The sequence below is a fragment of the Lycorma delicatula genome, chromosome 1, assembly GCF_047948215.1.
Source record: "Lycorma delicatula isolate Av1 chromosome 1, ASM4794821v1, whole genome shotgun sequence".
Lineage (NCBI taxonomy): Eukaryota > Metazoa > Arthropoda > Insecta > Hemiptera > Fulgoridae > Lycorma > Lycorma delicatula.
The window spans coordinates 84,652,366-84,680,291 of NC_134455.1; the positions used below are offsets into that span (position 1 = coordinate 84,652,366).

General features: G+C 29.3%; 1 protein-coding gene across 5 annotated transcripts in view; it reads left to right on the top strand.

Moving 5' to 3' along the window:
• Positions 1–27,051, top strand: part of LOC142319727 (anoctamin-1-like) — a 170,184-nt gene extending 143,133 nt beyond the window's left edge. For 4 of the 5 annotated variants that reach the window (XM_075357347.1, XM_075357330.1, XM_075357338.1 and 1 more), the window contains exons 14-17: positions 1,248–1,426; positions 5,956–6,055; positions 11,856–12,018; positions 25,620–27,051. In XM_075357347.1, the coding sequence (XP_075213462.1) occupies positions 1,248–1,426; positions 5,956–6,055; positions 11,856–12,018; positions 25,620–25,741 (564 nt within the window). In that variant the 3' untranslated portion in view covers positions 25,742–27,051. The remainder of the gene's footprint in view (positions 1–1,247; positions 1,427–5,955; positions 6,056–11,855; positions 12,019–25,619) is intronic. The other variant, XM_075357365.1, reaches the window with a different exon arrangement.
• The last annotated feature ends 875 nt before the right edge of the window (positions 27,052–27,926 follow it).

Genomic DNA, 27,926 nt, shown 5'->3' on the forward strand with positions numbered 1-27,926 from the left:
AGAGCACATTACGGTAAACAACCAGAAAATTAAAATAGTAAAACAATTTAAATATCTAGGGGAAATAATAACTTATAATTTAAATGAAAAAGTGACATGGCAAAACAGGACAAATAAAATGATTAAATCCCAAAAATTAACTTGGTCAACATATAACAAAAAATGCCTTTCTGCTAAAACAAAACTTAAACATTATAAAACGTAGTACAGCCAGAAGTCACCTACGGAAGCGAGACCCTTTTCAAAATCACTCAGAAGAACCGAATTGAAAAAATTCTGAAAATAGAGAGGAGAATTGTCAGAACGTGTATCAATAAAAAACACCAAAAAGAAGACCAATGGTGGATTGTGCCAAATGAGGTGGTGTATCGAGAAATAGAGCCTGTTACTGATACTATGCAGAAAAAAAGAATCTCTTTCTTTGGTCATCTCATAAGGACACCGGAAACAAGACTGTCAAGAAATATCATTGAAAAGCTCTGGTTCCAAAAGCTAGAAGTAGGATGAATCAAAGAAATTAGAGAAGATATGAAAGAATTGGGAATTTCCCTGACTGACCTACAGAATAAAACTGAAAAAATTACAAAGCTAAAGGACAAAAGCATTAGATTTAAACAAAAGACAGACAAACGACAAGATACAACGAAGAGGGTGTTTACGGATGAAGAAATACTGGGCAGCTCGGAAGAGTAAAATAACACGCTTTTTTCAGAAAAGATCCAACTAAAATTGACTTAAGTGGTCCCATGTTGGCCGTAAAAGCATAATAATAATAATAATAGATATAATATCTATAGATATTAAAGCGCTTTTGGACCTAAGCCCATCTTCAGAATTTTTTTTATTTTTTTACATTTACACATTAGAATACATATGATACGTTAAAACTTTTAGAACAAATATTTGTAAATAATTTTTTTTTTTAAATTTAAAACGTTATAATATTTTTAATTTCCTTTAACATGCTGTCAGTATGTTAATGCAGTACTGCACTTAAACATTACTGAAGATGGGCTTAGGCCTGAAAGCGCATTATTGAAAAAAAAGTAAGGTAAGAATGTTCTTTAATAGTGTACTTTGTGGAGTGGTTGAATAAGTTTATATTATATAATTAGCTAGAATTTACATACAGAGGAAATACTGACTACAAAAAATTTAATTTAAATAAAAGAATATATATATTAACTTATTTTGTTATTTAACTTGTTTTGTTAACTAAGTTAACTTATTTTGTTATTATCTTCTAGGCATTTATTATTGCGTTTTCCTCAAATTTTATTCCTCGTCTTATATATATGATGAGCGTTAATAAGGTTGATCATACAGATGTTGGATTTCTCAATTACTCATTAGCTGTCTTTAATACTAGTGATTTTCCTCCTGGCTTGGGGCCAATTGCTGCTACTTCAAATGTATCAATATGCAGGTAAGTCAATTACCATGTTATATATATATATATATATATATCTTTACATAATGTAAATAATCAAAGATTGTTCTATAATATTCTGTTTTAAAATCTGCTTTTACATTAAAAATATTATTTTAAAAATTACATTTTTTTCTTCTGAATTCTCTATTATTTGACTGGGTTGATCAGGTTCTTTATTCCTGTTTACTCACATTAATCTTTTAACTGAAACCTATTTTATACTACAAACCTATGCTGTATAACCTATGTACTGTATATACATATATGGTTATATACTGTACAGTATATAACCATATACTGTATAACCTATGTTATACTCTCAGTTCATATATTCCAATTTTTTATCTTCTTTAGATTTTACCTGGTATACATTACTGTACTATCAAATTAGTACAGTATGTTTGTATTAAACATGGATGTTTAATACATGGCACACCAACTCAGTTCATCTTTACAAGATTCTGGCACAAATTTCTCTCCTCTGTTATCTACTTTATATTTTAAGACTTCTATATTTCAAATTTTGTCAACCCACCTAATTTTTAACATCTTTTTGTAACTCACATTTCAAAGGCCTCTATTATTTTTCTCTCTGTTTTTCAAATTATTCACTAACCATTTATTTCATAATCAAAACCATTACTCTTCATACAAATATTTTCAAAAATTCCTTATAATTCTCATATCAATATTTTACATCAGATTTCATATGTGCTTGGAAGCTCTACTTATTTCATTATGCCATCAGTCATAATTCAAAAATTGCATAATGTGTTCAAGAAAAAGGAGTTTGAAATTGAAAAATAAAATTGTCTCCTTTGTTTTATGCTGTTCCTTTTTTTTGACAAATACATTTTCATTTATTTAATTAATATGTAACATTTCTCAACAATATCTCACTTGATATCTCATTTTGTTTTGTTTGAATTTTCAGTTATATAATTATTTCTTTCACTGAAGTTTTGCAGTTAGTTTCTTAATATTGAGTTGGTTTTTATTTTTGATACACCTCCGATACTGATACATCTATTGTTTCTTTAAATATTTAATTTTTTTTTGTTAAAATCTATTTCTTTGAAATGAGTAGTGAAGAACAATGTTGTACTGTTCTTCTTTTATGTATTGAACAGAAACTGAAAGCATTAAGAGAGTGCATACGAAGGCAAGTCAGTAAAATTTATTTCTGATGAATGAACTGCTAGTAAAACTAAATAATTGGAAATGGGATATAAATCAGTGCAGAATTTTTCCTTTTCTAGATATATATTTGAATAGACAACTAATGACACTGGATGAAATACTGTAATTGTGGTTTTGGTGGAAAATTGTGCCCTGTTTTAATTGAAAGAAGCACTCACTATTTTGGACTTAATTATTAATTTTGGTTAGCAGGTGATATTGAAGTAAAAGGTGGTGTTAATTATTCATTTTAAAATTTAAAATAGTGTAGGTTTTCCTGGAAATGTGGAATAACCTTTATACTTGAAAAAGTGACATGGGATTTGTTACTTATGAAATTTTATTTATTTAACTTTATAAATTTTTCTGTTGCATATAGAGTACATATTTTTTTAAGCAATAAAAACTCTTAATTGATTTTAATTTTGTGTTTTCAAATTAACCAAGACCAAGGCCACTTTACACATTTTAACTGCCTTCTTGTTACACTAGTGCTCATGTAGCTTACTATTATTACTTTAGGTAGAACATAAAATACATCCTTATAATTCAAATATTTAAGAGTTTTTTTTTAAAGTATGTTAGGTGATCATGGTAGATGTGCCTTATCAGAATATATCGTACTGTAATGCAATCAAACGAGTTCTCAAAACTAATCATACTAATCTGAAATTCACCATTTTTCCATTAGCTTTCATAAAACATTTGTATAAGCTGTAGAATAAATGGAAGTGCATGTATTAACTTTCCTGGGCTTTAATACAGCGATCCCAGTCCCAATAGTCACAGACTAAAGTTTAGGAAATGTTACTTTGTTCAAGAATGTTACAAAATAACTAACACATAAAATTATTTATAAAATATTGAATGTCTCATAACGCTGCACTTTCATATTATGAATTGTTAGCTTCGTAAATTCTATCATGAATTGCCAGCTTTTTTTTTGGTGATTATTTTTTATGTATAATTCTTATTCTATGAGGTTATTTTTTTTTTGATTGGTTGTATTTTTTTAAATATTTTTAATTAGGGGTTGTTTTGTTATATAGGTTAAGTTATATGATTATTGATTTAAATTTAGTTTTATTTTATTTTTTGTGGGTTTTTTTTTATTTTAAGAATGAATTTTTTTTATTTTAATGCCCATTTAATTTGTTTATTGTTGGGATGAGATGGATTGAGGTTGTTTTCTTATTGTTTGGTTATTTATTATCAGAATAATAGTTAGTAAATTCTATCTTTAAATAAATTCCACTTAATAAGGAAATTGATTACCATTTTTCTTATATCATGTCATTTATTTCTACATGACTTCTCTCTCTTATGCTATTCTGCAATAATTTGAAAGGCTCTATCAGCAACTTCATGGAAATGTTGAGAAATTTATTATTGCACAAAACATTGGCTCAGCCATTTCATAGTGCATTTGTGATAGATGCACTAAAGTTAGCATAAAGTAGATTCCATAAAACTCCCACTAGAATTTTTCTTGAACAGAACCCCTGTTTATTAAAAACATAGGCTTTGTGATGATTATTATTTTTTTAAATATACCTGACACAAATCTAACTACAAACATGTACAAAGCTTACAAACATAAACTGCACAACAAAGGAAGGTAGGCATTGGAAAAGAATGTTATGCACATACCTTATTATGCTCAGAGGTCAATGAACATTGAGACAGGTACAGAGCTTGCTCACTCACTCATTGCAGAGGGCTTTTCTAAATCTGGCACAGTAAATAATATATAAGAATATATATATTATCCTAATGTATTGTACGAGGTGTGTTCAAAAAGTAACAAGAATTTTGAAATTTCATGGGTTGTATTAGTCTGATTCTTGGGATTTTTTTGTTGTTGTATTGGTAAACATGTCTGAAAAATATCTGTACATTTTTAGTCATATTGGTTGTTTAGTCTGTTGTCAGCTGTCAAAAGGATAACACATGTTTTGGTACAATCTGTGATTTTTTATTTGTATAAATAATGGATCAGAGAATTTTGTATTAAATTTTGCTGTATGGATGGAATAAAGTATAGCAATGCTTTAAAAATGTTAAATATTGCTTTTGGTGAGTCTGCTGTGAGTAAAGCAAGAATTTACGAGTAGTTTAAGTGCTTCCAAGAAGGTTATGAAGAAGGCTAAATGAAGTCAACAATGATGCAGAACTACTGAAACGTGTCATAACAGGTGATGAAACATGGGTTTATGGATATGATGTTGAAACTAAGGCTCAATCGTCCCAGTGGAGGCATTCTGGATCACCAAGACAAAAAAAAGCTTGACAAGTACGGTTGAATGTGAAGGTTATGCTTATTATGTTCTTCGATTTTAATGGCATAGTGCATCATGAGTTCTTGCCTTTAGGTTAAATGATCAATAAGGAGTATTACCTCCAAATTCAACGCTGTTTGCGTGAAGCAATCCGAAAAAAGTGCCTGGATTTGTGGCGAAACAATTAATGGCTTTTGCACCACGATAAATGCGCCTGTCCACACACTTCATTGCCTGTTCGTCAAGTTTTAGTCAAAAACAACACCATAATTATACCCCAGCCACCATATTTGCTAGACATGGCCCCGTGTGACTTTTCTTCTATTCCCAAAAATAAAGAGAATCTTAAAGGGCTGTCGTTTTATAAGCAAGATGAAATGAATAGCTGAAAGAGCTAAACACTATTCCAAAGATCGAGTTCCAGAGGTGTTTTGGGGATTGGAAAATGCGCTGACATAAGTGTATAATATTTATTGGGGACTATTTTGAAGGGGATAACATTTATGTAGACGAATAAATAAAATTCTTTCTAAAAAATAAAAATTCTCGTTACTTTTTGAACACACCTTATATTTTAGGATGTAATGTATATATTACATGTCAGGATAATTATGGTCTGTAGGTTCTAGCGCAAGAGAACTAACACTTTTTGCCAAAAAAATTGGCAATGTCATGTAGAGACATGTTGTTTTCTAGGATAGGAAGGGTTAAAACTGGCCAACGAATAGTTTTCAACCCCTCTATACACCTTAAAAATAATATTTTAATGTTATGAAAATTCAGGTATAATCCGTTTTTACATTAAGGTAAAATTTTACAATTCCAAGACTGATCTATGTTTATAGTTCCTTAAAGCCTTTCATATTCTGCTAAAAGTTTAAATGTTACATGTTTTAAATTGCACATCCAGTACTATATTATAAATATGATGTAAATGGTGCCACTTCATTTAATGGGACTATTTTTTCAAATTAATTAAAATAATTGTTGTTAAATTTAAATCTGAAATTTAGAATGATGAATTTGTTTGAAAGTAAATGTTAAATAAAAGTTTTTGTGTTACAGATATGCACAGTACCGTGAACCACCTGAAGGGAGATATAAACGAACGCCAGTATATTGGCAAATTTTAGCAGCTAGACTACTTTTTGTTGTTCTATTTCAGGTACTTTTTTTATATTATTTAGAATTTACATTAAGTATTTATTAGCATGTGTTTTTGTTTCCTTTTCGTTATTACTTTTTTACTTATAAGTATTTAACATGTTTAATATTAATTTAACATTTTAAACATTTGAATATAAACAACATATATCATGTTTTTCAGTACCTAACCTTTTTTGAGATACTAGTGTTTCTCAGTAATTTATAAGTCCAATCAAAGCTGTTCAGTTGGTCTTACCCAATTTCAAGTTGTTCATTTCTGAAATATTGCTGTTAATTAAATTCCAATGACTACATACAACATGGGCATTAAAATCTAATTGAATGTAATAAACTTTAATTCTGTTTGATCTTCGGTCTTGTAACCACCCAGAACACTCTTAATAACAACTGATCAGCGATGCTTACTAATCAGAAATATTAGTTGTTTTATCTGTTGATTATAACCTAATTTGTATCTTTAAGTAAATAATGATCATTCAGTTAGCACCTTTCTAAAATATTTCTCTTGATCACTAACTGAAGAGTGGTCTATCTCAACTAACTAAATAATACAGTTATAAGTATGTGTTGGTTTACCTCCAGTCTATTTTTGCTGAATTATTGAAAAGTATCAGTTATTCTTATTTTGTAAAATAGTTCCAAATTATAATTATTTATGTTAAGACAAATGAAAGTAATATCATTAGCATAAAGCATAAAGTTATTAGGCTTGGAAATATATATTTAGATTACTGTATAAGTTAATGTTCATAAGTTTAAAAAATGCTGTAGAACATCGTACTTGTATTTGACGGACAATTTAATTTAAAGTCTAGCAGCAGAATATATACTATCTTCTCTTTGGAGTGCAGGATTTTATTAAAATAAAAAATTTACCTTTAATTCATGACAGTTTTTCAAAAGGTATGTCAATATTTGATCCAACTAATCTCTATAAGTTTAAATGAAAAGCAAGTATACATTCTTTTTATTATCAGTACTACACAATTCTTATTTTCTGTTTTTTATGGATCAATGTTTCTATGTGCTTCAAATTAGGTTTAGGAAGAAATTTCAGATACATTGGCTTCTTCAAGATCTACATTATTGTGTAATCGTATAGGTTACCAATTAATTGTATAGGTATCAGTTACAGTTGCTAGGTATATTATTATAAACGTATTGAAGTAGTTTTTTTTTTTTTTAATGGTTTATGTAGCTGATGGCAGTTACCTCTTTTTGTATTCATAACAAATATTTACACTGCTAGGTTGTATTTCACTTGCATATACAAGAAAAAGAACTGTTCTAAACTTAGAACCATAAAAGACTTATCCTCCTGAAAAATATTTGTTTTCAATAGCACTCATTACTTTAATTTTCTGGTATTTGCCCAGTAAGTATGACAGACCATAATAACAAAGTGTTTAAGGTGTTAGTTCATAGAGCATATTGAGTCTAACTCAGTACCCAAAGTATTAATTGATCATTAAGGCATATATATGTTTTTATGCCCACTAATTTAAAAATAATATATAAAGCCAAAGAAATTACTGCATCCTCTGTAGGTTTACTGTTGCAGAAAATGAATCAATCAGACTTTTTTTTTAAAGAAGTTTGTTTTAATCAAGAACCAACTCTTCAAAAATCTTGAATAGAAATTGTTAAAGGTTTAATTAATAATTTGAAATTGTCGCTTTTTCTTTCTTTTTTTAAAGGATATAATTAAAACAATTTAACACAATAAATGTGTTATTGGTACCTTTTTAAACAATTTTAATAAATTCAGTAGGTGTATATATGCTTACATTACTAGCACTACATTATTGTAATCCAGCAAAGTTAACTTGGACTTTATAAGTCAAGGATAACTATATATAGTAACTGGATGCGCACTAGTTCATCTGAAAAGAGCGGAATAGTGGGAGTTTACTGTACAGTGCGGAGACAATCACATTGTAGCATAGCTGACTGAGGTTAATGTTTAATAAAATTAGGTTGAGGAAGCAACTATTGATATAAATTAACAGTATCTTATTTCTTAAACAGTATTTTTCAGTTCTACATTTTTAACAGTATTTTTCAATACTGTGTTTTAATAGTTTTTCTTAATATTAAGGTTTTTAGTGATATTTTTTAATACTGCTGTTGAGCAATATTTTTCAAAACTATTTGAAACGTTTTTCAGTACTTTAGTTATGCCTCAACCAAGATCTGTTGCCGACTAGGGCCTGGTATAGCTTTTAAGAAGTTGGAGTAAGTGCTTAATAATGAACATATTCAAAAATATTTCCTTAGAAAATCCAAATATGTCAAGTTCAGATTCGTGTTGCCAATCTGTGTGGAATAACAGTTGACTTGTTAAAAAAGGTTTTGACAGAATCAAATAAATTAAGAGAAAATGAAACTTAGTATACCTGGTAAAACCCACACATGAGTGTAAAAAAAACTGAACATAGACAGTTTTCAAGGAAGTGCATTACGGAATATAATTTATAATTATTATAAAAATCACAATACATTTCCAAAATTAGAAAAAAAATTTAATATTTTGAAAAAAGAAAACCCAGAATTAGGCTTCAATTTTAGTCATGAGACATTGAGAAAAGTTTTTGTTGAATCTTGAGTTTCATGTGGAAAAGAACAGATGACAACAAACAACTTTTAATGGAAAATCATTATATACGCTTTAAACGTACTATCTACTTAAACAAAAAAGTGAGTACAGAGAGGAAGGAAGGCTGATCGATTGTTTTTTCTGATGGTGTATATTTGTTCCGTACACATGCAAAGCAAAGCCTGGATTGATGACTCCTGTAACATCTATAAAAAAATATTAATAAAGGGAAGAGACTAATAATTGTTCACGCAGGCAATGAGATTGGTGGTATTGCTAATGTGCTTTTAATTTTTAAATCTGGTGCCAAGTTGGGGGATTATAAACATGAAATGAACATCAAAAATGGATGGAAAATCAATTGATACCGAATATTACAGAACGTTCAGTTTTAATAATTGATAATGCGTCTTATCATAATAAAAAGTTGTACCCAACTTGAAACTCTAATAGTAGAAAGGCAGTTTTGTTAGACTGGTTATAAAAACGAAATTGTAATTTTGTAATGCGACTATGTTCAATTCTGAATTATATCAGCTCGTAAAATTAAACAAGTCATGATACAAAGTGGTTATTCTGGATAATATACTTAGAAAATACAGGCACAGTGTGTTAAGATTGCCATCCTGTCATCCAAATTAAATTCAATTGAACTAATTTGGGCAACAGTAAAGAATGATATATACCTGCTGTTAATATCTGTAATAAAATTGATGTTGTCAAAGAAATAGTTCAACAGAAACTTAACGAGTTGTTGGCAGTATATTGGAAGAAATGCTATGATCACTCATTGCAATTTGAAAACAATTACTTCAAGGCTGACAGAGTAGTGGACATGTAGTTGGAGAAAATAATAACAATCGGTGATGACAATGACAACTACGACAAGAATGTAGAGGTGTGCAATGAGAGCAGCAACACCGCTGAAGATGCAGATGATAACATGGATGGAATTGAGGTTTTTAAATAGTTATTTTTAATTCTTACAATTGTAAATATATTTTTATAAGTATTATAATGTAAATTATAAAATTTAATATAAACTTATGACTTATCCTAAAAAAAATAAACTACTTAAAATAAATAAATGAAAAATAAACAGAATTTTACAGTCATTTTAAATGAAATTGAAGTAGTCGGCGATGACTACTTATACTGTAAATACGTTCCGTACATGTCAGTCAAGGTTACTCAATCTTAATTGGATTTTTCAACAACCAAGCTTCTTTCACAGTGTAGTAGTAATCCCCACTACCACCTGCTGTGCAGTAACTACGCAAGGTTAACTGTTGTGGATTATACATACACCTTCATTAGCATATATTCATAATATTTAAAACTGCATTAAGAAAACAATAATGTTATATATTTTTTTAGAAACTTAATAATTGCGTTGGTAATTTATCAATATATGTCAAACAAATATACAATTCTATTCAGCATCTAGCCAATTGAAAATTATCATACCAAATTAAAGATGATTAAGTATTCAATAACATCGATTGTCTAGAAGCTTGTAGGGTAATCTACTCTTGCCAAATTCTTAAACATAATGACATATAACTGTCATTAAAGGCATTTATATGTAACTGATAGATACTAATGGCTCATGACCTACACTAACTGAATGAATCCATGTAATCTGTTACTATTTAACCTTTAAAGTGATATTGTGGTTCATTAAACATTTAGGCCAGTTCAATTTTTTGTTACATTTTAAAGATGACACTTCTAGAACTGATTGAATCAATAAAAAGCAATATACATTATACACCTAGAAAGTGGCTACACCCAGAAAGTAGAAAAATTTCTTATGATATTGTTGAAGAAAGCCATTGTAGCTGAAAAGTAGACAGACAGTAATCTTTGATAAAAACAGGTTTCCAAAACATGCTAGATTTAAAAATGTAATTTCTTTATACAGTTGAGTAAACAATGTGGTTAACAGGATGTTAAAATTTGATAGTAGTTACTGTATATTCTACCTCTTAAATGACTTATTTTATTAAATTTAAAAATCCTTCTAGTTTAACAGTTAAGTGACTTAACTGGTATATCCTTTTTCTTTTGTTTGTTTAGTCTCTGGAACTACTGTAAGGTATTAGTTCAAAGTATGAATGAGGATGATATGTTTGAATGTAAATGAAGTGTAGTCTTTACAATCTCAAGTTAACCATTCCTAACCCACTAGGTTGATCTAGTGGTGAACTCAATTCAACTGATTTCGAAGTTAAGAGTTCTAAGGTTCAAATCCTAGTAATGGCAGTTACTTTTATATGGATTTGAATACTTTATCATACCAGTGTTCTTTGGTGGTTGGGTCAGGAACACACATCAGGAATGGTTGGCCTGAGACTGTGTAAGACTACACATCAGTTACATTCATACATATCCTCATTCATCTTCTAAAGTAATACTTTACGGTAGTTCCAGAGGCTAAACAAAAAAGAGAGGTTGACTATTCCTAAGGTGGGTGGTTAATTGAAACTACCAAAAAATGGTATCCATGATCTAGTATTCAAATCCATATAAAAGTACCTTTACTAGGATTTGAACCTTAGAACTGTCAACTTCAAAATTAGCTGATTTGCGATGATGAATTCAGCACTAGACCAACCAGGGGGGTTTGACATATACCTCCTGAAATGACAGAAGTTCACCTGTATTGTGCTTGTATTTGTGAAGATTTATATAAAAAATTTTTATACAGTCAATTTTTAATTATTTTGAGCAATATAAAAACACAATATCAAAATCAACTTGTCCCCATCTCACTTCAGTACACTTATATTAGGTGGACAATATGTTCAGAAAATTTCTCAGTTTTAACAAAAATGGAGTTTACATAGGCAGGTCATATAATAAAGAAAGAGCAACTAGTTACGTAGCTACTTATAAGTTTGTATCACTGAATTTTTTTTGTAATTTAGATTTATCTAGTAATGTCACAGAATATTGTTCCCATTACTACTTTACATTTGATTGTTACCTTTTTTTGTTACAAAGTTTATTATTTCCAGCAGAAAAATTTTACATAGGTTTACAGGAACTGAATTAGAAATTTTACCTAAGATTTTTTGAAGACTTGAGATTTCTATTGACATGATAAGTGCTTTTTGTTTTTAAAGTTCTTAAAGAACTTTTGTACAAAAGTATTACAGTTTTATTATTTTAACTAATATATAAAGTGAATGTTTTTCAGAACATTGTATCACTGGTCATGATAGCTGTTCAGTGGTGTATACCAGATGTGCCATCACGCTTGCGAGATCAAATAAAGCATGAAGCTCTCTTAACCAATGAACTGATAATTAGACAGGAAGCAAGACGAGCCAAATTAAGTAATTCTGTTCAGCCACAAAACTGTAAGTGTAATTATTTGCTTTGTACATATCACTTCTTTGTATCTTTTATCAACCAAAATTTTGTCATTTTAATGTTTTTCTTTTTTAATTTTAATTTTTTTATACAACTAATTCTGTAGTTATACAGTTTAATATAAATAATTTTTTCAAAGTGATCCCTTATCTGGCATTTTTAATGCTACTCAATATGTACTGTATTATAGATGTAAATAAGATATGGTTATAAGGTGTAAAGAAGAGTAAAGGTGAAAAAAAGGTGTTAAAGATATGGTTACAAGGGTGTACAACCAACACCTTAAGTTATCTGCTTCTATTTTATATATTCCAGTCATTATCCTCCGCAATTTTATGTTCTACACAAATGTTTATTACCAAATTACCTAAACTGAGAATCTTATTTATATGGGAAGTATAAAAAAAAAGTAACATCAAAAATTAATTTTTGTTTTATAAATCTAAGTCTCAAAGTGTATTTTTATTTTTATCCATTTATCTGTGATTTTGTGTTTTTTTTTTTTTTTTTTTAAGTAGAAATTTATAACTTCAGAAGGTTAAATCTCTTTTAATAAAATTTGACATTTTTTTTTTTTTAAATTAATATTCTCCATGAAATAAATAAATAAACATGAAGTTTTAAGTTTGTCAGTTTTGAGATAGCAGTCATAATTTTTCACTCCACAATAGTTGAAGAACTGATGTGTTAGTTAAATTATGGATTTTATTTATTATGATCAAATGTTGTGTTGTTTTTTCTGGATTGGACTATATAAAGCTGAGTTATAATGAGAAATGTGTGAAAAGTTAAAGTTATTAAAGCTTTCATCTCCCTCAGTGTGGGAAAATAGTGTAGACCACTCAAATAGTTGATGTTGGTTAAGTATTATTAAACTGGTGTTATCTCTTTTATGTTGTTTATTCAAACAGATTGACTAGAGAAGCACATCATAAATTTCTTATTAAATCATTTCATGATGTATTGGAAAATATTTCACATGTACAGCAAATATGTTTCATGTAGTGGCACTCCAGCACATTTTCCTATTAACAATTAAAAAATATTTTTCTTGAACAGTGAATTGGGCATCTTGGTCTAGTTGCTTACTTTTCTGATCACCAGATTTATATCAGTTAGACATTACCTCCGAGAGCATTTGAACAGTTATGATGTGAAATAATCAGAGTAAAATAATTTAAAAAAATTATTCTTAAGAAAGCATGATCTCAGCGAAAGTACTTGACAGGCATAAAAGAGAAAAAGCCCTAAGTGATAAAGTTTTTTAGATTTTTCTTCTAGGATGTAAGAATATTTAATATTTGTATACATAGGATCTGGTAACAGGATATGATGAATATATTGATGTGATGGTCATAAGTCTCAGTGAAGTGGATGACAGGTTACGAGTATATTTAACTGCAGTCGTGCTGTACAGGATCTTCATGGATAACTTATTTATAGAAACGTGGATTTTTATTATTATAGCATTCATCATATCTAAGTATTACTTTAACTCAACAAAGGGTCTATTTATAAACAGTAAGTCTGAAAAGTTCCCAAACTAAATTTCTGTAGTCGATACAAGTATCGCCATCTCTCAGAAACCAAGGAACTGTGTAGTGCAATGTCTGATGGGGTGTGTGTATAAAATTTCATCATGTTTTGTCACTCCAGTCTTGAGTTATATTTAGCTGCATACGTTGTGTTAATGTGACCTTGTATGAGCTTGTGACATGGAACAGAGAAGAATGATAAAATTTTGTGTTTGATTTGAAAGATTTTTCTTTGAAACTTATTCTATGATATAGCAACTATTAGGTGATGAAGCCGCATGTCATACTGCAACACACATGGGGTGGAAGCGGTTTAAAAACTGCAGAGAGTTGTTGGATGACAATGAATGAAGTGGGAGGCCATCAACAGCTGTTTACAATGAAAACGTTGCAAAAGTGTGCGTGCTCCTTTAACAACCTCATCTTACCCTTCGGGCCATAGCAGAAGAGCTAAACATTGGTAAAGACACAGTACATACAATTCTAACAGAAAAATGAACTGCCGAAAGGTGTGCTCTTGTTTCCTTCCATAGTTCTTGACCAAAGAACAAAAACAGGTTTGTCTCTCTTGCGCCCAAGACTTTGTTGTAATTTCCGATAGCAACCCAAATTTTTTGCAAACAATTGTAACTACTGGGAATGAAAGCTGGTGCTTCATGTATGATTCGCAAACGAAGGATTAATTCGCTACTTGGTTGAGTCGTGGATCACAAAGACTGGTGAAAGTCAGGCAGCAAAAATCAAAATCAAGAGTGAAAACAATGTTAATTGCATTCTTCATCTCAAAGGGCCTATAATTCATCATGAATTTGTTCCAATTGGTCAAACCACGAATTCTAAATTTTATTTGGAAGTAATGAAATGCCTGATGCGTCGCTTTCATTAAATCTGGCCCAAGTACTGGGATCCAAGTAGTTAGAGTCTCTTGTACTACAATTCCCTGACACACATGGCAACAGTTTTAACATGTTATTATGCCGCAAACCAAATCATGATCTTACCCCACCTACCCTATTCACCCGACTTGCCTCCAGCAGACTATTTTTTGTTCATGAAACTCAAGTTGAAGATGAAAATTTTTCGTTGACATTCCGGCCATACAAAGGGCTTTCATTGAGCAGTTGAAGGCAATCCCACAGTGATTTCTCCAGAGCATTTGACGGGCTCTGTTGGTGCTGCAACGAGTGTATAACTGGAGAAGGGTTCTGTGTAGAGGGCTGATGTGAGTAAATTCATTTATCTTTAAATCTGTATTTTTACCTGGTTCAGGAACTTTTCAGATATACTGTGTATTATGGATTTTAAGACACTGTAATAATAAATAATTATAATAATAATAATTATAATTCTATTCTGTTTTGGATAAATGCTTTTCAAAGGAAGGATAAATTCTTTTAATAGGCTGGTAGTGTAAGTTCATCTTTTTTTGATGGTAGGCAAAGGTATGTGAGAACATTGAATAATGGAGGTTAGTTGTATTGCAAAATCTTTCGAGATCAGCAATATGCTATGCACTGGCCTTGAAACTTTCCAAGGAGAATTTTATTATATGATTTGTACTACCACCCATACAATTCAGAGGTCACTTTTAAAATTCATAGTGATATAATATTTTGGTGGGATCCCAGAAGAATTCATCTTATCCCTCCCACTTATTAATATAGCCCAAATAACAGCTGCCTATACTGGGAGGGCAAGCTGTAATCAGAATAAATGCTCCTTCTGGACCGCAGTAACTCACTAAAATGCACTGGCACATCGACTCTCTGTTCTTGCAGATTACAGCAGCATGTTCTGAGGTACCCAGATTTAACTAACTTAATATTAAGAACCATGTGGGAAGCAGTGGTATGTTAATTACAATAGTGACAATAGTTCATGACAGTAATTTGATCATAACCCACCGGGTTGGTCTAGTGGTGAACGCGTCTTCCCAAATCAGCTGATTTGGAAGTCGAGAGTTCCAGCGTTCAAGTCCTAGTAAAACCAGTTATTTTTACTCGGATTTGAATACTAGATCGTGGATACCGGTGTTCTTTGGTGGTTGGGTTTCAATTAACCACACATCTCAGGAATGGTCGAACTGAGAATGTACAAGACTACACTTCATTTACACTCATATATATCATCCTCATTCATCCTCTGAAGAATTATCTAAACGGTAGTTACCGGATGCTAAACAGGAAATGGAAGGTAATTTGATCATGGATAGTCTAATCTTGTTCCTGCAATCACACTTCTTATTCATGAAGTATTACTATTAACTCTTTAACTATTATCAATAGCTATCACAAAACAAAAATTACATCTAGACTTTAATATTGTAAGGAAATGTTAACCAGTCATATTCAGCTAATTTAAGGAAATAGAATATAAGAACAAATCAGTTAATTAAAAAATAAATAGTAACTTCCCCACCGATAGAATAAGAAAATATTCAAGTACATAAAAATAGTTTGCAATGCTAAGCGGTACCCTATCTTTGACGAATTTTAATTTTTAGAGATAAGTAATTTTACAAGAGTGGTAACTGAACTTTACACAAGATATCATAGTTTTTCCTGTGTTGTTTGAATAAAAGCCTCTTTCAAGAGTAATTTAGGTACTCACAAGTTGTTAAAAGAAATAGCCTTGGGTGTATTTCTGGTGTTTGTAAACTATGCTAGTCATCAATATTATATGCATTGACTAATCTCCAAAATTATTAACGAAATAGGAACTTTAAAACTTGAATGATGGTCTTAATGAAAACAACATTTAGCTGCTAAGTTATTACTATGACTTCAAATAACACATAAGTTATAGGAGCTGATTATTCTTTTTGAGCCCAACGCTGTAAGAAAATGTCTGCTTTTCGTGTGCATGCATGCATGACAGCAACTTACAAATTCCTGGAATTGAAGTCTATATCCAGCGTATTTTTGTATTCCAGCTTAACACTTCCTTATTCTAATCGAAATAAATGTTAATACATTATATATAATAGAATGAATTGTTAAATTATTTCAAAAGTTATGTCTGGGAAGTCATATCTTCATTAAGAAGGACTGTAAACAAACAAAACTACTGCTGCTGTTAATTCTCAAGAGGTGCACAAAAAGCTGTTACATCATGAAAGAGTAACAGGGTGTTTAACTGTCTAGATTTTGTCATTGATCCATTTTTTTTCCTTTTTTGGATGAAGTTATATTGTAGAGTCAGTCAGCAAATGGCAAATAATAACAAGAAATGCAATGTAATTATTTCTTGCCATTCTTTGAAGACAGAACACGAATACAGAAAACATCTGGTTTTGAGATGAAACCAGATTTTCTCTTGTCAACAAGAGGAAAAATAAACTATTTGTTGACAATCTTTAATGGGAAGTGAACTTGAGATTTTGAAGTTTACAGTGACTTGCAAGATTCCCTGATATTGCTTCTCCAAACTACTTTCTCTAGAGATAAAAGACAAAGTGTAGTGAAACAGATCCCAAACAGTTCAAGAACTGAAGGAGAAAAATAGGGAAACAGAGAAGATTTGTATCACCATTTTGAAATGTGCAGGGGCTCATGGAAATCTTTGTCAAAAATTGCTGGAACTTTATAAGGCACCATGGTGAACACCTAGTAGATGTAATTTTTGAAAGTAGCTTATGGTCAATTATACTTTACTTAATTATACTTTCTTTATGTTTGATTTTTATGCTAGTGTTATTTTCCATATTTCTTATTTCTTTGTGAACTTCTGAAAATTTTTTAATCTTATTTCTGGACCTGAACTTTATTATTAAAGCATCAATTTATACATTGTCAAATATGTACTTGTTCCACCACAGTTTAAAAGTGACTTATTTTTCTTTGCTATTGATAGAACAATATTATAAATTAATTTTTTCAACCATGTTGAACAGCATTTCCTCTCAAACTGAGGCTGGTGATTTATTAGTTTATCTTTATTTTTAAATTGATTAATAAATCTTTTTTTTAGATGTTTTAGATAGTATCATCATTTATTCCTAAAATATACATATTATTTTCAATGTTTTTAATATTATATTTATTTTTTATAAAGATTTTTGCTACATTGGCATGATTTTTAAATGTTCTATAGCTCATTAAATACAAACTTTAAATTTTTGTTTGTTTTACCAATATGTATATTATTACAATCATTTATATGTAATCTTTTACATTTTGTATAAATCATATTTGTTAATTTATTTGTATTATTTTTACATTTATAAGCATGATAATTTATTCTATATGTTATTTTGAATTTTTTTATCAAATATGTTTATAGTTTTATTTATTCGTTATTTACATATGTGTATGTTTTTTGTTTTTTAAAGTGCTTGTACTTGTGTATTTGTTACTTGTCAATCAATTTATCATTGTTTTCTGTTGTAATATTTTTATTATTTTTAAACCATTACTAATAGTAGCAAGAACATGTTACTATGCATAAAACTACTTCCCAAATTTAGCCATATTATTTGATATAGTTTAATAGCTTTCATAAAATCCTTCTTTTTAATTTCATTACGTTTATTACCTATGTCATAAAAATAACAACTAATATGAAATGTTGTTAAATAACAAGATAAAATGAAACAAATTTGTCATTTAACAGGCAACTTTTGTCGCTTATAAATCAGTAAAAATCCAAGATCCCTGTGCAATGAAACTATTTTTCTCTTATCGTTTTAATAGGTCTCTCCATTTGCTTTGGTAGGTTGTGAGTTGGTCACTGTATGCAACTCACAATGGGACTATTAGGTAATTGTATTTATTTCATTAACTTAATCCATACATCTTAGGTATTATAAATTTATTTAATATTAATGTTATTAAACGTAGCCCGTTGGTATTAATATATAATTTATTTATACTAGGTGCTACCCAAAAGTTTGGGGAATGAATTTCGCGTGTGAACCATTGCTGGTATGACCTGCTGTCGCTAGATGTGGCCAACAGTACTCTCTGTGAATCAGTGTTCCAGCAGCTGTGAAAGTGAGAGGCAGCATTGTTGACTTTTGTGCGGGTGTGTAACGTTGTGTTTTACTACTTCGGCGAAGTTCTAAATGGAAGATTTTAAAGAGCAAAGAACCTGCATCAAATTTTGCTTCATGCTTGAAAAAACTCATCACATGCTTATGGAAGCATTTGGTGACAATGCTATGAGTAAAAGTAAAACTTTTTTGTGGTACAAACGATTCAAAGATGGACGAACGACAGTCAATGACGATGAGCGTTCAGGAAGACCATCAACAAGCGCAACATCGCGAAAGAGCGAGAGGCTATTGTTGTAGATCGTAGACAAACAATCCATGATGTTTGTGCAATCGTACAATTGTCATATGGGTCTGTGCAACACATCTTGTCAGACAATTTTAACATGAGACGACGCATTGCTGCAAAATTCGTACCGAGACTGTTGAACAGCGATCAGAAACAAAATCGTGTAGCTGTACAGACAGCTACACGAGAGTGTAGGTGTCTGTATTTTTCAATTCACTACAGAGTGAATTGAAAAATTCAGACCCTAACTTCATCTCCAACATCATAACTGGTGATTAGACATGGGTGTACGGGTTTGACCCTGAAACTAAGCAGCAGTTGTTGCAGTGGAAGTCGCCAAGTTCACCGCGGCCAAAAAAAGCACGCCAAGTTCATAGCAACGTGAAGTCCATGATGATTGTTTTTTTCAACATCAAAGGCATTATCCATAAGGAATTTGTTCCTGTTGGTCAGTGTCAATGGGATGCTCTATTGTGAAGTTTTGAAGCGGTTACATGAAAGCATTAGGCACAAACGTTCAGATCTGTGGGGTAACAACAGCTGGGTTCTGCACCATGACAACGCGCCCATGCACACATTGCTAGCCATTCAGAATCTCTTGTCTTCCAAAAAGACGGTAGTGATTCCTCACCCACCCTATTCACCTGACCTTGCCCGGTACAACTTTTTTCTCTTTTCGAAAATAAAATTTCAATTGAAAGGCCGGCGATTTAACACAATTGAGGAGATTCAGGAAGAAACGCAGAACATGTTTTGAACACTTACACCTGCAGACTTCCAGGGATGCATAAAATCATGGGAAAAATGCTGGGATCACTGTATCAATGCCTAAGGGGATTACTGTGAAGGAGACAGTGGAAATAATAAGTTATGGTAAGCTATTTTATTTTTATGGTAAAATTCCCCAAACTTTTGGGTAGCACCTCGTATAATAGTTTCCACTTACCAGCAGTCTTTAATAGTATGTTTGAGTGCTTCGTTTTTGGATTAGTAATCCATCCTCTGGAACATTGATGTGTTATAATTATAATTATTTACTTCACATATTATTAATTATACTCCTTGAATCTAAAAAAATATGTAAATATAACACTTGATCATCAAAAGGTAAAATAATGTAAATGTTATTCATCATGTCAATATGAAGGTTTCAATTATTATGCTCATTAGTATGAAGCAGTATTTCCAAACTAAGAATCAAAATTATTGTTTAATATTTGTTTAAATAATACATCATTTTTAAGTTTCGTTTGCTCATTTATCAGATTTTTATTATTTAAGTGTACATAATATTTTTTTATAATATTTGTTTTATGAAGGTTATTAGAATATTCAAGAATGTTAATAAAATTGTCTGGGTTATAATTATGATTATTTTCTAAGAAATGTCCAGCAAAATTGGATCGTTCTTTATGTCCCTAATTTATACAATTCATGTGTTCATTAATTCTAATTGAAAAAGATCGGTTTGTCATCCCAGTATAATCCAGATTACAATTTGCACATTATGAACTATATACTCCCTGTTTATCTGAATTAAATTTATTGTTATGTTTTATTACTCTAGTAGGACTCTGTTATTTATATAGTTTATTATTTTATTATTTGTTGTGTGTGCAGTTTTTAATTCAAAATATTTAAATATTTTATTGAATTTTTTGTAATTTATATTATATTCAGTTTTTGCATATTTGTATCCATTATTATTATTATTATTTGTTAATTTTAAATTATCTTTTACATAAATTTAATTTTTTATTCTACTATATAATTTATTCATTAGGTTTTCATTGTATCCGTTACTAGTTACAGCTATGTGTTTGATATTATTTAATTCAATGTTTAATTTTATATTGTTATGTTTTAAATATTTTATAGCTCTATATATTAATGAATTAAATGTTGACATATATTTTTTTGAAGGATGAAATGACTTATGGTGCCCTGTTTAGTGGGTTTCCTATATATATCAATATCAACTTTTTTATTATTATAATTTTTATATCCAAAAAACTTACGCCATTATTATTTTCTTGATCTAATGTGAATTTAATGTCATTATTTAAGGAGTTCATTTCTTTGATTATTTTATCTTCTTCATCTTTAAATTGTTGATCATATATGATCAATACATCATCCACATATGTTTTATATATTCAAATTTTATGTTTATTAAATATATGGTGCAGACTACTGTTCCCCAGTTCACTCATGAAAATTTCAGCTAGAACAGCCGAAAGTGGTGTTCCCATAATGAGACCTTTCTCTTGCTAGTAATATTTATAATTAAATTTGAAATAATTGTATTTAATATATAATTTTAATAGGTTTATTAATTTGTGTATAATGTTATTGTCTATTTTTAATTTAATTAGCTCAGTGGCCAATATTTTGATGAATTATTTGAATTTTCAAAAACCTGTAGATTTGTGTCTTTTATATGATAATTTAAAAATTTTGTTTCAATGTTAGAGATATTATTGCATAATATGCCTTTTTTCCTCCTCATCTTTAAATATTTTTAAGAAAGACATTTCTGAATTTGTAATATTATTTATGTGCAATAATGATATTTTAGGAATCTTTTCTGTCATTAATTGTTAGTTTTAATGCAAAAACAAGTTTAAGGCCAAATGATAAAGTTTTTGTTTGAAAATGCAGGATTGATAGGTTAAATTTGCCATCAATAGATGATTATGTAATCAATGTTCATTACAATAGTCAAATTGGAGATTATGGATTTATTAATGAAATTTTCAAAATTTGTTTATGTTTCTGTTTTTATAAAATAATTCTTCATATTTATACTCTGACAAATTATAAAACACTTGGCGATTTGAATTAGTGACATAATGTATGTCTTGTTTAGGTTTTCATTAGTATTCCTTCTTACTTTATTTTATTTGCATTCAGCATCTTATATCATTAAATTTAATAATTTTTATTAAAATTGCATGTGATATATCCAAATTGTTGATATTTTGCTGATTAATTAAATTAAAGTCAGTATTTCTAAAAATTGCAGTTCATAAATTTTTCTTTAATTTTATTGTAAAATTTTAGCAGGTTGTAGTTTATATATTACATATATATCCTTAAACTCTCGTAAAACCTCATGGGTTTTATTTTTATTTATGGATTTAATAAGTTAATCACATTCTCACAACCAACAATAAAAACATAAAATTATATGAATATTTTTAAATTGTTTGTAAATAATAATAAAAATATTAAAAATGATTATATAGAGAAAGGCATGGATATTTACTTCTAATGAAGCTTAAGAAATTGATAGATTACATTGAGAATATCAGTATCATAAAAATAAAAAAGTAGCTAATTTTGTGAAGTTACTTATTGGTGTATAAAGGTACAAATCTATGAGTGAATCTGTGATTGATGAATGTTTAAAGATGTTTGAGAAAGATTGCCTAATTGTCATAAAATGTGTGAATAATAATCTTAAAAAAAATAATCTTCTCTTACTCAAACTAGTAATTTTAAAAACATTAATTAGAAGACACCTTAAGAAGATAAGAATATATTAACAAGGTTACGTCACTTATAAGATATAGTAAGTATAAAATCCAGAGATTTTATGATGAAAATAATCATATTTTGAGAAATTTTGATGAGAGGACTGTAAAATCATTGCTTATTCTAACCTTGCTTTCATAAAAACAAAGTAAAGCAGTTTGATCAGTTCAATTTTTAAAATTTTAAATATGTAATCAGATTTCTGATTGATAGATAAATCATGTGTGATTTAAATGAAAACTTATCCAAAATATCCCTAAATCTTTAAAGTCATCTGTATGTTGAAGATCACCATTGCATTAATATATATCCTTTACTGAATTAGTAGCTATCAATGTTTTGCCACCATAATGTGCTAAACTTCACATAAATATAAAAAAAAAATATTTCTTTACTTCTTGAATTGTATTTGACATACTTGAAGAAGTTTTCTGCATTAGAACTTTCCTTGCTTGTTCCATTCTGTTTTGAATGGTTCCCTATTTTTACATATTTTTTTTATTCAGAGTGATGGAGGGAAACAGGAAATTTTGAAAATTAATATACTTATAAAAAAATTACATTATATAAATTTATTTATAACATTTAAATAAAAAAAACAAAAAACATACCATTTATGAATAAATATACAAAATTTGTTTCTTGAAAATCATATCTTGTAGGTAAGCTCTGCATGACATTCCTATAGTCTTGTAGTCAAACTCTGCACGGTTCAATGGAACATTTAAATAGGAATTTCAGCAATTGCTTTTTGGATCCTAGATTTTAATTCTTATTTCATAGCAGGTCAACGATTATACACTTTGCTTTTAAGTTGAAATCTACAACAAGAAGAAATCTCATATGAACAAATCAAGAGATCTGGAAGGCCATGAACTAGCCATTTTTTGTTGAAATTATAGGGTTGCCAAACAGTTGCGTATAGCATCAATATTTGTGCTGTGTGTGATGTTGATCCATCTTGTTGAAATCAGTTGTTACCAATAATTTGTGAAAATGTCTATAGTTTTGTGTAGAAAGCTTTTTTCAGACGACGATGTATTGATTTGATGTGATTAGTTTTTTTTTTTATGATTAATTCACCATATAAGCTGAAAGCTTTACATGGGAATATAAAATTGAAACTTTGTAATGTATGAAAAATGCCAATCCTGACCAAGATTTGAACCTGAGACCTCTGGGTGAAAGGCCAAGATGCTGTCACTCTGCCACACAGATCAGCTTTATTCATGAGGCCATCCTTGTTTTCAAAAAAAAATTAGGGCCTATTATGCTATTTGATAATACTGCACACCACACAATAACTTTGTTGCTGTCTAGCGGGCACTGGTGTAGCTGTGATTCTCTTGTACACAAAAATGTTGTTTATTAACCAATTCGTTAAGGTGGAAATGAGCTTCGTCTGACATCTACAGTTTGTTATCAAAGTCAATGTCCTCATTTATCTTTACAACCGTTTGTTCACAGCTTTAATTGTTGGCACATTATGTGATCATTTGGTTTCAGTTCCTGGACAATCTGGCAACTTTTCCAGATGGTAAAGTAAGTCCTGCAACTGTATTCTTTAAACATTTGAACTGTGCAATACTGCATGACAATGAATTGAATGCAGTGTGGGCTTCTTATGACACCAGCTCGAACAGTCTTGATATTATCTGGCATACGAACAGCCTGTGCACCGTCTATAGGTTTCTTTTTCATTGCTGAACCTGTTTCTTCAAAATTATGTAACCGTGTGTTAATTGTATTTGCTGATAGTACACAATCATGGGATCCTAAATTATACTGACAGCAAAATTCTCCATGCGCAGACTCCACAACGTCATGATTCTTATAAAAAGCTTTGATGGCAAAAGTACATTATGCTCCACTACAAGTATCCATGAAAACTAAATGGCAAGATGGTGTGAGCTGACTTCTGTAAGTTATTCACTGCTAAAATTTGCCTAGGACTATTTACACAAATTTTTGAAATTCTATTTTCCTGCATCACCTGTATAATTTTACTATCTAAATAATAAAATTCTGCAACTTTTGATATTCTATAAATGCTATAAAGGGCATGAAAGTTTGTCAAGATGTAATACTTTAAAAAATAAAAGTTTTATCTATCAAACTTTCACCAGATTGGGACATGGATAACCATATAACAGGATTTATTTTAAGGTATTTTCAGTTACAAAATATTTTACAAGTTTTTATCCTTGTGTTAAGTTGGGGCAGCATTTTCAGGATCTTTTATCTTGGAAAATGGTTTACTGAAGAAACCAAATTTATTAAATACAGAGTTTAAAAAATTACTTAATAACGTTTTAAGTTCTCTTCAGAAATCTTCAGCAACAATTTAATTAATGTTGTTTGATTGATGTATAAAAAATATAACTTTAAATAAATTTCTTTACTGATCAGTATTGGCAAATACATAGCAAATAATGGTTGTTATATTTTTTGGACTGTAGCAGTTAATTTGAAAAATAAGTATTTACATATCAATTTTATCTTATCACTACATTCTCAGTTGCATTGTGATTTTTTTTGTTGAATATATTCCATATTATTCAAAATACAAAATTTCATCTAAAGTACAATAATTTCACTTGAAACAAGTCCTTTTTTTATTGAACGTAATTTAAAAAATTTAATAGAATTGCTAGACTTCTCGTAGGAAATAATAAACACTTTATAACAATTAACTAATTGAGTTAAATATTATTGTAGAGATAATTATTGTTATTGGGTTAATTATTGTTGTGTAAAGGTAGAATTATGTTGAAGCACACTAGTGAGGAGAGATGTTACTCTTTGAGAAAAAGAAAAAATGTCTTTGAAAAAAACCTTAGGAGGTAATTAATGTCAGAAAACATTCCCAATTGGCTGAAAAATTCAAGGTCAATGCTTATTACAACTGATCTTGAAAAATAAATTGGCTATACTGCTTGAAAAAAAATATTAGTCTTTGCCTGAGGGAAAAGTAAAATTTCAAAGTAGTAGCTAAGGTTAAAGTTTATTTGGCAGACAGGTGACCCAGTTCCTTTCTATTGTTATAGTTAACAGGTTCTATATGTATTCTAACATAACTGTATTAATTAATGTTTTGGATTAATATTGTGAAATACTATCTAATATCAATGATGGCAACCAACAACAAATAATGTCACACCAACAACTATAATTCTGATAATGTTCTTAATATGAGATTTTGTAATAAAAGAGTGTGGTTTGTTTTTCTTTTTTCAGCAGTTGATAAGACAAGTAATGGTGGTGTTGGCGACACAGTTCGGCAAAGACATAAAGATGGAGTTGAAGATGCAGAACCGGATAGTATTGAAATGAAAGAAATTGTTGCATCAATTATGTGAAAATTAAACATGTCCTACATCTTTTATAACGGAGTTTCAAGTACCCAGCATTTTTATTTTACAACATTTTTCTAATTTTAGTATGTATTTGAATTTTAATGCATTCATATAGTGCGTTAATTTATGCTGTCAGCCTTGCTGCTGAGCTGTTCTTATATTTATTATTTTTAATGCTTTTAATTGTTGCCAATTTTATGTCTTCCTTTTTTTAAATGAACTTTTCACTTTTATGTTAAGCAAATTAATGAATTACATTATTATTTTATGATAAATATAATATATTGTATAAGTTTTATCAATATATTGGGGTATTTATACACAGGCATTGCAAAATATCTTAGTTGATAACATCATTACTGCCTTGTTAATTAGAATTATTACATTAATAGTTAAAAAAATTAGTTATGATAAAAAAAACTAAGATTTTTATACTTAGAATATCTAAAAATAAAATAATAGTTTTATGTACTGCCACTTGTGTAATTCAGCATTGATATATTTTGTATGACAGTTACTAATGTAGCGAAAGTGTTTAAATAATTTTATCTTATTTGTTACATTTATGTCAATTTTTATGCATTTTATTTTAATTTTATGCGGTTTAAGAAAGTCTAAATTTACCTGATAAGTATTTCATCCATCCAATAGAAAAGGGAGTCACTGAATTGATCTACAGCTAGTCTCTTATCATACAACACAAAGGAAGCACATGGGATGTAATGGTCCTGGCATCCTCAGCATTGATGATCTAGCAATATTAGACCTATAAACACAATAATGAGGAGCTAGATACAGAGCCAGTAATGAGGAAGAAGATATCAAGAACAGTAAAAAAAGGTGAGGTGTCAGCAAAAACAATCTGCAGACAGAGAAAATGCAATATGAAATAAGCAATTTTACTCAAGGAAAACTGAGGGCAGTTTTACCAAGATGGGAATAGCATGTTACTGATCATTAATTTTGGGTTGACAACTTAAATATGTTTTTTTTTCTGGAAATTAAAGAACCACCTAAGAACATTTACAAGGTTCCATCAGTAGAAGTGCATGGGAGCTGAACTACTTATAGCAGACTCCCACTGGAGCGTACCTTTTTTTACAGTCACATATTTTAATTTATTAAAAAGATACTTTTTTAAATCTTTTGTAAAATAAAAAGAAAGTTACGTTGTTTAAATTTCAAATACGTTACATACTATTTTTATTGCTTGCAATTATTAATTAATTATTAACAGACTATAGGAGTAATTTTACTGAATTATTATGTAACATTTTGTAGAATTAAGTTGCAAATAAATGTTGATATGTTGCTGTGGGACCATCATATTGGTTATTCCATATTTTGTAATCATTTCTTATTGTTTTATAATATTAAATAATTTATAAGATTAATTATTAATCAATAAGAATGTGTGTATGTTTTATTTATTAAAAGTTTAGGATATATATATATATATGTTACAATATAAACATATTAAATATATTTGTTTTATTAAATATGTTGTACTGTTCTGTAAAAAATTTAATGTACTCTAAAATGCACTATATAAGTTGGCATTTTTTATTTAGAATTAATGTAAAGCAGTAATGAATATATCTGCTGGGTCTAAAAATATGAGTTTTAATAATTGATTAAATGTTTATCTTTTTTATCATGTCTTATCGGTTGGTTGTTGTAATTTTTCATTTTGTTGTATGCTTTAATCTCAGTGTATGGGTTATTCCTTATTATATTTTACTAGTATCTCTCACTAATATCATTTTTATCTATGCATTTTTTTATATCAGTTAAATTAATCTACCAACAGAAAAAAAGAGATAGCTGTCAAAAAGAAATTATTTTGAAAACATAAATATGTTTAATGTATTTTCTTTAACATTATTTCGCATGTTAGTATTTAAATAATTATATTGACTTTAATCATGTCAATATTATTCTTTTATCATCTACTGACCAAAATAAAAGATTGGTTTTATTTATTTATATTTATACAAGTGTTAAGTGTTATGTAATTTCACTGTCATAGAAATGACCATCATTTGAACTACTCTGCCCAGCTACAGATTCATAAATTCTGGAATCACTGCTTAGCAAATTAAATCATAATTCACATGAAAACCAAAACAACTATGTGAGGTTGCTGTGTGGAGCTGCGTACCTCCATACCATACAGCAAATGAGGCAT